Source organism: Branchiostoma lanceolatum, chromosome 11 (genome assembly GCF_035083965.1).
Source record: "Branchiostoma lanceolatum isolate klBraLanc5 chromosome 11, klBraLanc5.hap2, whole genome shotgun sequence".
Classification (NCBI taxonomy): Eukaryota; Metazoa; Chordata; class Leptocardii; order Amphioxiformes; family Branchiostomatidae; genus Branchiostoma; species Branchiostoma lanceolatum.
The window spans coordinates 3,661,740-3,674,264 of record NC_089732.1 but is presented as its reverse complement, the minus strand read 5'-3'; the positions used below and the strand labels follow the sequence as shown (position 1 = coordinate 3,674,264).

Below are 12,525 nucleotides of genomic sequence, written 5' to 3'. Positions count from 1 at the left end.
TCCCCGACTAGCATGAAAGATTATCTGTATTGATGAATAGCATTCTTGTAGAAGTTTAAGCTCCAGTTCAGCGCTACAAGTCCTGGACTTTGTAGGGCGACTGCTCGGAACCCTTGAGTTGTGCGAAGGGAAAACAACTTCCTCATAAGGACTAGACCACTGCAAAAGCACAGGGAGGCAACATTTTTTTAGAAATATGGAGAACAGGTATTTTGTAAGATTATCTGGGAAAATCTGTGCCAACGACTGCTATGAAATGTTTATTGGTGATGGTAATGGAGATTACGACACATAAACAAAATATGTCAAAACTAGTAGAAAAAATAAGTGAAAAAAATAGTCATAGAAATGTGTGAAATTAAAATGTTCAAGGCCAAGGGTAAAAACGTTGTCATCTCCACTTACATTATTCGCAAGGCGCTTTGTACCATCTGCGTCTGAACTTTGATCTTGATCACTGCTGGGTCCTTACAGCCTTCAAAACGCTTCTTTTTCTTGTCGCGTTGGATTTCTTCCATTGACGGGAACAATAGACAACACATAAAGAGGGCAAGATGGAGTTTCTTCTTGGTAGGAGATCCTCTCTCGGAAAAACGCTTCTTTACATGGTCATGATCCTGATAAAGCGACTTTGACTGTCTTATTATCTATCATTTATTGCATAAAGGGTGATCAAAACACTTCTGTTTGTCAGTTGACTGCGATTCTTGTGATGCAGAACTTCTGCATATATTACCTGAAGAAGCATGAATACATAACACACTAGCTGGGCTTTTGTCCTGCACATGACTTTAGTGATCCACGAGAGTATCTATTACCATCTCGGCTTTACAGGTACTTACTGTCAACAAGTCAAGGAAGTAAAGACAGGCGAAATTTCTGGGGACACTTTTGCACAACCGCTACCCGCACTTTGTCCAGAATGGTCAGGGTTAAAACTCTGCTCATAGTATGTGCGATCGAAATAGTCGAATGTTTATGATTTATACCAAGCGGGCGTCGTGTGAAAATGGTCAGTGTTAAAACCTTAGTCTCCACGGGGATAGTTCCTCTGCGTGGACCCTAGTTCTCAGCTTTTTTGGTACTGGGAACCATGGGGACCCTGTAGCGCGCCCTGCGGGAACGCAGGCACCCAGACCCGCAGATTGGCGGCTGCTGTTGGGGGCCGGGACCGCAGACTCAGGCCTGTAACAGGTTCTGTCACAACGGCGCGACGCCCCTGTCACACTCCTGCTCCTGTCAGGACGAGTTCTGGGGCACCTGTTGTGGCGACAGTGAGTAGAAATGGAACCTTTACTAGGAGCGTGTCACTTCCAACCTATAACGTTTCTTCTTGTACGACGGATAAGGCTGTCAAAGTCTCTCCGTTTAGAATCGTCGAAGAAAATCACCAAAGTCAGAGACGCCAAAGAATATAGAGCATGACTGCCACGTTTATAGATCCTGAAAGCTCCATTCCCACGTTAGTCCAAGGATCCTCAAGATTGTGCGACTTTTGTGTTGAGCCCCTGTGCGAAGAGCAAAACAACTTCCTCATAAAGGGGGGGGGGGGGGGTCAATGTGACTTTTTAATCATTAAGATTAACATGATTATGTTCAACAAAATTATTGAAAAGTCAACAAAAGCTATCAAATGACTAAGAATATAAACCATACATATAATGTCAACGAGTGACCAAAAAAAGGCCAAAACACGTTAACAACAAGAGATACTGCCCACTGGAAACGTCTTTGGTATCTCTAGATGCATGCAAGTATGTTCATGAGGTGTTTATTAGCACACCTGCCTCTATCTAGACTGTGAATCTAATACAGGGGTTGGTTTGTTGTTTGAGAGTCTTCTATGGAAACAATATATACCACATGAAAAAGGGAAGAATCGCTTCATCATATTCCAATGATCTGGAATAACAACTCTAAATACCTTCATGTTGTGAATTAGGACGATTATTGTGATCAAAACACTTGTGCATGTCAGATGATGGCAGTGCTCGTGATACAAGAACTTCTGCATAGTGCATGACGAAGCATGAATACATAAAACACTATGCCTTTGTCATGCATATTAATATCAGTAGCCTAACGTTACCTACCAGCTTATATTATGAATATCAGTTGATGTACGTCAAAACATTTTCGCATTGGGTCCTGTCAACAAGCGAGTGAGGATAGAGTTTCTAGTGCCATTTTTAGCAGAACTTCATCAAATGCAAAATGGTTAGCAAAAGAATTATACTAACCGCGGGAATAGTGTTGCTATTCTGTACGGACGCTGCATCATGGTGGGGTAGGAGACGTCGACGGCGTAAGCCTTTCAAATACATGCAAAGGTATACATGGAACGCATGGGGAGCCTGTAGCGCGCCCTGCGGGAACGCAGGCACCCAGACCCGCACGGCTAGCGGCTGTGGGGCGCCGGATCCGGAGACTCGTGATACGTGAACAATATAAGATAGAAAAATATATGTGAGGCAAAAGACAACAGACAACAGGACAAAAATTCTATCTAATACATAATCTATTATAAGCCGGTGTTTTTAAGCATATCAACAACCAAACATCGACTTTGATCGACCCCGGGGTCTCCAAAAGTATATACCGTGTGAAATATGGTCAGTGTTAGGACCTTAGTCTCCATTGGGATAGTTTTGTTCCTCAGCGCGGACGTTAGCTCGGTTTTTTTTCATAGTCGTCGGCGGCGGTGCGACTGGCACTGGAACGGCTGGAGCGCCTGTAGCGCGCCCTGCGGGAACGCAGGCACCCAGACCCGCACGGCGAGCGGCTGTGGGGCGCCGGGACCGCAGACTCGGGCCTGTAACCGGTTCTGTGACAACAGCGCGACGCCCCTGTCGTACTCGTGCTCGTGTCCGGACGAGTTCTGGGATACCTGTTGCGATAAACGTGAGTCCTCTGGTTGACAATGTCACCAGGGTAGAGCGAACGCCGCCGTTAAGTGTTGATTTATTTTTCATGAACTTCCTTATAAAGAATATGTTGTCCTGTACTTTTAAGACATTTTACCTATGTGATAGTTATGTTTTAATGTCTACCTCTACTACTCTTCAAGAGTGAGAGACTTACAAATCAGTTCTACTGGCCATGGTTAAGTGTAAAGCTATCTCATGGTTGATGCACTGGTGTTTTCGTGATTTTCATGAATGAAGTACGATTTTAATGCATAGATATGAAGGCTATGTCTGAGTTCGCGTAAACAACACAGGTGTGGTAATGTTATTCCATAACCAGGCCAGGTATGTCGACACAACAGAGGAATGTTTTGCTCCAAGGCTTTGCTTTGTTTATCTTTCGTTAACAGAAAAGCAAAGAATCGTGCGTGTGATTAGTTTGGGCGGCAACTGCTCTGGTAGCAAAAACGTCAATCGCGTTCTATGTACATAGATCATGTACATATACGTATAAATACATTTTCAACAACAAGATTGGTAGAAAAAGTTGTATTCAAACAAACTGTGAAAATATCATGTCAGACGTCATGTGCTGTTCCGTATAAAGTTTTATCTTCAAGTTTAATTCACTTGTCCTCATTCTAGCCCAGCCAATGACGAAGCCATACCTGCGACATATGCTGAATGTAGGCCTGAACGACGTTTTTACGGGTACCATTCAGCAGCAGCTCCAGCATTATTTCTGAAAATGTGGCATAAGTGTCTGTAGCTGAGCTTATGGTGGACTTGAGTTTGCCCTCTCCAATTACCTTCAAGTTGGCTTTTGAGCGATTCAACTAACCTAAGGAGATTAAACTCCTTGCTCCAACACGGAACTACTAGACAAGTTCAGAATTCAATCATATTCTTTTTCCTTTGAACTTCATCCACTGTTTCTGTCCCGTTCAGCGTGCACCCCGATCGCTAACTGTGAGCGGCTGCAATGCGACACCGCGACTGACCACACGTGTCACCGCTGTTTCTACGACCGGGGCGGGCAGGTCAAGGCGTACGAGAGAATAGCATCAGGCGGCCACCCCAACAGAGTGTGTGAACGTACGTATTCCCTCCTTATATGGTGTGTGACGTCACAGCTTATTGATACAAATTGCCGCCGCTATGTTGGTGGGTTAGATGAAACCAAGATGTCGTAAGTCCGCACGGACAGATTGGTGCCAAGAAAGATATCATTCATAGTGTGAAACTCTACAAATACACATGTAAACGTATGCAAAAGCAAAAAATACAGACATTTTGTGGTAGAAAAAACATGTACCATTTCTAACATATGACTTCATACACTGGCGTTTAACCCTACAAGATGGCGGTCGTTCAATGACGTCATAGTAACGTGACTATTGTTTATCTTAGAACGATGTTCGTGGCGACCGGACAGCAAGTTCTGCTACCCCGGCTCCTGTCCGGGAACCCCCTCCTCCTGCACATGCGCACCTGGGTTCGGTGGAAACAACTGTCTTACGAGTAAGTATAACTACATATTGGATACTTAAACTTTTTTGGGATCCTCAGAAGTTAAGCGTAGATCTTTTTTAAACACGAATCTTTATGTCAATTTGTTATCTATTAGACATGTAGCCTATTGCAGACATATCAAAGTGATATCTTGATAAAGTTTGTGTAACAAGTAGTGTGAAAATGTCAGTTATTGAAACTCAACATACGAAAATATGAAGTTAAGTAAGATTACTAGAAGATTGTTTTTCAAATCTAATGTGCTATCGGATTGAAATAATTCATAACTCTTTTGGCCTTGATTTTCATTGTTTACTTTTTTAATACTACTGTAGCAAACAACCTCTGACTAATTATAATAAATATATAAAAAAAACATTTTTTGTTTGTTAATTGGTTAGTTTCTACGCGACCATCCATCATGCATTGCCTGGCGAAGTTGCAGCGTATAGATAATGGTGCGGAGAGAGACACACTGGAGGCGGACTGTCGAGCTGTAACAGCGCCCTCTACCGTCTATGTCGGGAGGCACATCGCCTACAACAGACTCCAGGTACAGGAAGTTGAACTTTGTAACTTTGAACACCACTATAAACCATACATGTATTTACCATAGCGTTTTGCTTTCGGGTCAGCCTTCCTCAGAGAAATTGACCCTATCCTTCAAGCAAGTCAGTCATACTGCCAAAAGTATTTTCTGTCCACACCACTACAGAGAAGTAGTAACAAACCTTTGTTTGTGTAGATGACATGGGACAGCAGTTGGATCGGACCGACCGCCATGGATTGGCCGAGGCCGTATTACATTAACGACTTCCGGGTCGGCATTGTCACTGCATCATCAACATGGAAACTGTTCAGAGGTAAGTTCTAAAGTTTAACGTCATATTTTGAACCATGACTGCAACTGGTTAGGCTTCAACTTCAACTTACTAATAGACTACCCCCAGATAACCCCGCTAGGGGCAAAGTAGGGGGGGAGGAGGTCCCAGGCTAAGGCGGGCAGGCCTCCAGCCTGGCGCGGAAAGACTCAACGGTGGGAGCCGTAACAACCGCGCCAGGCAGGGCGTTCCACTCGGGTATGGTGCGGGGGAAGTATGAATATTTGTAAGAGTCTGTTCGGGCGTAAAGTGGTTGAAATTTGAGCGTGTGGCTTCCCCGGGTGCGCCCCTGAGCTGGTTTCAGTAGACTATCTGTATTAATATTGATATGGTTATTAAGTAGCTTATAGAAAAAGGTGAGGCGGGCGTTCCTCCTCCTTTCAGAGAGAAGGGTCCACTGCAGGTCATTGAGCGTATACACTCTTGTCCTTTTCAATTTCTTTGTTGCAGGGAAAGTTTTCTAGGATCTCTGACTTAACTTGTCAAGGTTCTCTAATGCCACTGACAGCAATTGTTTCAGAGTTTAGACCTTAGACATTCATGGTTTGAAATATAGGAGATAAGACGATATGTGAAAGACACGTTACTCACTACTTATTATCACTTGTTCTAACACAAACATTGTTACTGTACTTTGTTTGAAGGCGGATCAGTACTACGGTCAGGAACAATCGGGTGCAGCATCGGGCACGACAGGGACGACCCTGACACGAACCTGCACGACTGCGTGGAGCACGGCGACTTGAACCTACCGACACTTCAGCATGACGACAGGTTTGTCACTGACGCGTTTTTAATCATGACGTAATTAAGTGTCCGCCATGGTGATTAGCTAAAGATGCATGCAGCACCATTGACAAATTAAATGCTATTATATAGGTTACATTGCCTACTTTTTGGCGACGCCTCAGGGGCGAGCCAAATGATATAGTATTGTGTGCAGATTGCAACTATTCTAGGAATTGTACAGGCATGTGTCCATAGGCATATTAAGACAATAAGAATGTTAGGAATGTTAGTCAGACAGAAAGCCTCCCTCGGGACATTCCTCCTAGATAACCTAGACAGGAAGCTACATCTGTCTACCAGATGTGCCAGGCTTATGTATACATGACCCATTTAAGACCTCAGCTCTACAGTAATATTGCTCTTTTCTAAAACAATGTGTGTCTGTTACAATGTTTTTTAGACGCCCTAATGCTGGTCCTTACAACTGTAAGATTTAATGTCTTTCTTCGGGGAACAGGTCATAACTGCATCAACTCTGTACTGATAACGATTGTGCACACGCTGCTTCAGTTACCTACACAAGCAGATTAATTAAAGGGCATTAACCTCATTCATGACATTGGGAACATGTCCAAGCCAGGTCGATCAATGAAAAATTTCACTGTCGCAAGGAAATTTAGCAAGCCAGTTGTACTAGTACTAGATGATTATCCTGCTGATAAGATGCCACTTTCTTGCTGATATAATCCTTTACACGTCCAAGAACACATGGGACACATTTTTACACAACAACATTTCTGTGGATTAGGATTCCCAGGCTGGTATTTCATTAGGGCTCCAGGAATTACTGACAAATTCCTTTATGACTGGTGTGCCTGGTATTCCAGTAGGACTTGAATTCCATCCTGGCATTCCATCCTGTGATTCCATCCTGGCATTCCATCATGGGATTCCATCCTGGCATTCCATCTTGGCATTCCATCATAGGATTCCATCCTGGCATATATTCCATCCTTAGCTAACATCCCTAGCCATTCACGCTCTAGAGGACTTAGTTCTATAGTTCAGGGAACATAAGTGTACAAACTGTTGCATGGTGTATGCTGTGTCTGTTGGTAAGTGGACTATGATGTTAAAATTTGTGTAGATTTGGCCTAACATGTTGTTCATGTAAACAGCAGTCCTATCAGAGTAGAATAGCCATTTTGTATGGTGGGAACCCGGTCCGTGGGCTGTTTTCAGTTGTCATGATCAGGCTGTGATGAAATCGATGTTCGTTCTGGCAGTGGGGTGTGTCTGGTAGAATCTAGTGGAACTATCGCTGTCTGTGTGTGTGTGCGTGTCTGTGTGTGTGTGCGTGTCTGTGTGTGTGTGTATTTGTCCAGTAGAACAGGTACCCGTCAGCCCTTTTTGTTAGAAATCCTGCATGAACAGCACCACCTATCACTGTGCCCTAAGCAGGGTACAGTAAAAATTAAAACAACAACCACCGTCGCCATGGCAATGTCTTTTTATCATTGCCAGTCTTGTTGAATTTACATTATCTCGAGAGCACCACGATATAAATGATTCATTCTCTTTCTTAAAATCCTTGTCTATGTGTTTTACCGAACGGACGATCACCACTTGGATTCCACTTTTATATGGTATTCATAAGTGGAAGTCCTATACTGAAGCACTGGATTAATTTGTATTTACAGTTTACAGCAACTAAGTCATTTTCTTACATTTCACAGGTTGGAGTTCAAAGCCAGAGCGACTAACGGTGGTTATGTCGTCATCAACAACCACGACCGGTCGGACGGAGTCGTGACCCAGAACGCTCGTCAGTACTACACAGGGTCAGAGGTCATCCACACGGCCCACTTCACCTATGACCTCCGTGACCCCGTCCACTGTTCGGTTGCCAGCAGTTGCTCTTCTAAACTCGTCGAGATCGGTCCTCCGTACACCAAAAATGTGAGTCCGGTAAAATCGTGCAAATTGCCAATGACTTTACCTCAAATGTATGAAATAGGTCATACATCATCATCATCAAATTGAAAAGAAGCTAGCTTGTAGGGGTATTGTTGTGTCCAATTTTGGTCCCAAAATGTAATAAGCTAGTTCGGAGTTGCTACTACGCATGTGCAGTGTCAAAGGTGAAGGCCCCCGGCTCGTATACAGTGCTCGCCTGGACATTGTCTAGATTTGCATAACAACTGTCTAGATTTGCATAACAACGCCCCGACTGGCTTTGTTGACGTCTCGGGGGCCTTCACCTTTGACACTGCACATGCGTAGTAACAACTCCGAACTAGCTTATTCATTGGTTTCTTTAAGGCGCAAACCCTGACTTACTAGTACTTTAATCTAGTAAGTAGATTTAATCTGCTGAATAACCATATCGACAAATTGGAGCAGACATCTGTCAATATCACAAATTATCCTGGATATAGTGTGACCCCAGACATGAGTGGCATACGAGCTTTGGTTTGTGGTAAACTTTAGAAAAAAAGAAAAGACAATAAAACAAAATGTTTTGCACCTTACAGGGGCACATCCAACTGCGCTGGCCGGGCTGGAGTGACGAAGGCTCGGGTGTGGGCCGGTATGAGTACGTGGTGTACAAACTGCAGCCGTACGGGGAGGTGCTAGGCATGAGGTCGGTCACTCCCATCTTGTCAGGGTCTCAGAATGTGTCAGGAGGAGCAGGGATGGTAGATGTGACCTTAAATGAGCCAGGTATGCAACACAAATTCATACATATTTGAATAACTGTAGAAGAAGGTTATATTGCATGCCATGACATATTTCTTCTTATCCAAAGAAAAAAAACAACTAGTAGTAATGTTGCAGATTACTTTAGTAGCTTTTAAGTAGGAATGTTATTTTTATAAGGATCGGCACAATAACGATGATACACAACAATCAGCTCCTCTCTTAATATTTGCTGAATTCTTGGTAGATCTTCTATCTTGTCAAAAGGATGTTCCTGTGTTTCGAAAATGCTATATACCAATTGGTATTTAGATCAATGTCTTTTCCCATTGGTATGCATCAGACAGTAAGTTGCTATCTGTGTCTACTGGATACAGTTTACTCAGTCACTTCTCATGGAAATTCTTCTTGGATTCTTGCGGTCCTATGAATAGTATGCGTTTTATCCTTTTCCCCAGGTACGTACTGTTTTCTCCTGACGGTTGACGACGTTGCCGGGAACTACCAGCGCGCCAGGAGGTTCCTGATCTACGATGACGTCAACAACGTGACGGTGGACACGCACCATCCTCTGTGGGTGGACAGCGCAGCCGCGAACACGAGTCACCTCTGGCAGACTGACCTACAGGACTCACTGGGGAGGGGGACAAAGGTCGGTACAGGAGAGAAGCAGGGAATGGAATGATGAATGAGTTTAAATGGATGGATGAGTTATTAAATGAAGAGATGAATGAATGACTATGTGGCCTTTTCTAGCAATAGTTGAAATGGTGTAAGAATACCTGAACATTTAGCACAATGCACTAGCCATTTGGCACCCAATTCCCTATTGGTCACGAGGTTGGGAGTAGGGAAAGGGTTAAATCAGATACTATTAACACATATTGATGTTTGCAATCCCCTTTTGTTATTTTAAATGTAGGTTTCCCTGAAGTGGCCCGGGCGATACCGGAACCTGTTCCACCATCAACACAAACTCCTTGCCGCCATAGAGCCGTACGACCCGCCCATTGCAGCAGGGTACGAGGAGGTCACTGGTCTTCCACCACTACAGAGGTAAGGCTTCACAATCTTATTGCCCATCTTCTATATACAACTCAACACCACTGTACAATACAATACAAACTTTTTTTTTCTACTAGATAAGATAACGGATAAAGCCCATTTCATTTTGTACAAAACAACGTCAAGTAAAACAACATTGAATGGATTGTTCTTGTGAGTCTTCAGAACATTGCATGTAATCTTAAGTCTTATACAAAATACATGTAGTTACATTCATCATTAGTATGGATGCATTGTCATTGCCTTTGTGAGTATATATTAATCTGAGTGAACTGCTTGTAACATATATGCTCTGTTTCATATTTCTTAAAGATCGCGCCAGGCCATTCCCAACACTTATGGCATCATGAAAGTTGAGACCGTCTTCGCTGTGGACCACGCGGGTGGACGAAACATCACCACTCCTCCAAACACCTGGACAATGGTGGCTGATGTCACGGTAAGTATTGACGATGTCAAAAAGTACATTGCTAGAGAAGGTGTGCCTACTGTGCCTATAGTATCACACAGACCAGCAAATTCCAGCAGGATGTTGAAGAAACACTGACATGGGTTGCCAACCAATATTGTCTAAATGTTTTCGTTTTTTTATTCAAATGGCCTAGAGCACATCAAAGTTGACCAACTTGTTTCTGACTTGCTTCTGAAACATGCCCTTACAGAAATGTGATGTCTGTAGTTATTCAATATAGTGCCTGGAAATGAATATTTCCCCATGTCTCTGAGGATATTATCGGTGTCCATGTCTAAATGGTATTTTCTTTTTCTTCCCAGCCTCAGAGGGTTGATCTGGACATCACCAGAGTTGACGGTGACTCCGTCCGACTGTGGCTACGAGCCTATGACATCCTGGACAACTTTGTACAAGAGAAGGTCCTGTTACACGTGGACTCTTCCCCGCCTGTGGTGCAGAACTTCTGGCTGAACAGACATGGAGTACCAGCTCTGGCCGTGCAACACTCGTCTGACCTGTACACAATGAGGTACATGTACTTTGATTAGATTAGTTTTATAAAGAAAAGTTAGCCACTGAAACAAAACCTGTCTAATGATAGGGAAATAGGAAAGAATCATGACGCTAGAGCATTGATTCTCAAACCAAGGAATGAAAGAAACTATTTTTCAAAGCCCTTTGATCAAATCGACATTTAGTTCATTTGCCCGTCAAGTTGAATGACAGTACTAGTCAAAGAACCACTTTACTATCTGATATCTGCAAAAGGAAAGAAAAAGTATTGTCATTTTCAGTAGCCCTTACTATGCATGTGGTAAAGTTGAAACACAACACCCATTTTCTTTTTGGATGACCTTTGTCTATTATGCATTCCATATTCACCGACTACACATGTTAGTGACACATATGACTGAAGATGGTATTCTAACATCGATAGGTTTGAGTTTGAGGCGTTTGACGACCACAGCGGGCTACACGACATCCACTGGAGTCTTCAGGACCTCCTCAACAGCTCCACTGTACACGGGGAGGGGCAGGTCGCAGTCAGGAGGCCATCTGTAAGTTCCTTTTAAAAGGAAGTTTAACTTGTTTTTTTGTATGATAATTGAGCATTAAACTGTCCGATAGCATAAGAACATAAGTTCTGTACCTGCACTACAAAAAAAGACATTCTTGTTTTTTCTTGTTTTTTCTTTGTTGAAGAAAAATTATCTTCCAGAAAGAAAATTATTCTGTGTGCAAGAATAAGAACGAATAAGGAAATGTCAGTGAGGACGTAACAAATATAAACTTTTTCTTAGAATATTTTTCTCTGATCAAGTTGTTTTTTCTCACACATATCGACTAGAAACCTCGAAATAAATGTTCTTGTTGTTATGATTCTTCTATGGCACAGAATTTTTATCTAAGATATAATAAATTCAGAGAAAATATTCTAAGAAAAAGTTTATATTTGTTACGTCCTCACTGACATTTCCTTATTTCTTCTGTCCTCAAGAATAAATTTCTTACACTTTGAATGAGTTTCTTGCACTAAGAGTGAGGTTCTTGAAATAGGAATACCTTTCTGTCCTCAAGAATGAATTTCTTACATCTAGAATGAGTTTCTTCCACTAAGAGCGAGGTTCTTGAAATAGGAATACCTTTCTGACCTCAAGAATGAATTTCTTACACCTAGAATGAGTTTCTTGCACTAAGAGTGAGGTTCTTGAAATAGGAATACCTTTTTGTCCTCAAGAATGAATTTCTTACATCTACAATGAGTTTCTTCCACTGAGAGCGAGATTCTTAAAATAGGAATACCTTTCTGACCTCAAGAATGAATTTCTTACACCTAGAATGAGTTTCTTCCACTGAGAGTGAGGTTCTTGTAATAGGAATACCTTTCTGTCCTCAAGAATGAATTTCTTACACCTAGAATGAGTTTCTTGCACTAAGAGTGAGGTTCTTGTTGTAGGAATACCTTTCTGTCCTCAAGAATAAATTCCTTAAACCTAGAAATAGTTTCTTGAACTAAGATGGGGGTCTTGAATCAAGAATACCATTTGATAAATCAATGATAATATAATGTAAACATGTTCCAATCATATTTATTATTAGTGATCTAATTGTTTAATACACAGTTTTGGATTTTTCTTTCTAACGCCCATTCTTGCCAAGGATTGCAAAGATTAACCAGTTTGCAATACAATTATTTCGATAAATGTTTCACATTTGATGCTGTGATAAAAGCACATTTTCTCTGTGCTCATACAAATAACTAATTGTCCTTCTAAAA

The 12,525-nt window shown here is 42.3% G+C and overlaps 1 protein-coding gene across 1 annotated transcript; it reads left to right on the top strand.

The window, feature by feature from the left end:
* The first annotated feature begins 4,799 nt into the window (after nt 1–4,799).
* LOC136445126 (uncharacterized) lies at nt 4,800–11,320 on the top strand. Its single transcript, XM_066442987.1, has 10 exons — nt 4,800–4,971; nt 5,164–5,281; nt 5,944–6,073; nt 7,765–7,987; nt 8,563–8,752; nt 9,187–9,380; nt 9,651–9,784; nt 10,106–10,232; nt 10,568–10,776; nt 11,185–11,320. The coding sequence occupies exons 1-10, from the start codon at nt 4,840–4,842 to the stop codon at nt 11,318–11,320; spliced, it is 1,593 nt and encodes a 530-aa protein (XP_066299084.1). The 5' UTR covers nt 4,800–4,839.
* Nucleotides 11,321–12,525: the final 1,205 nt, after the last annotated feature.

Bases quoted from the DNA above. Each gene is read 5' to 3' on its own strand.
- LOC136445126 (XM_066442987.1), top strand. From the start codon at position 4,840: ATGCATTGCCTGGCGAAGTTGCAGCGTATAGATAATGGTGCGGAGAGA. The intron at 6,074-7,764 runs GTTTGTCACTGA...TACATTTCACAG, and splicing joins ACACTTCAGCATGACGACAG to GTTGGAGTTCAAAGCCAGAG. The intron at 9,785-10,105 runs GTAAGGCTTCAC...TATTTCTTAAAG, and splicing joins GGTCTTCCACCACTACAGAG to ATCGCGCCAGGCCATTCCCA.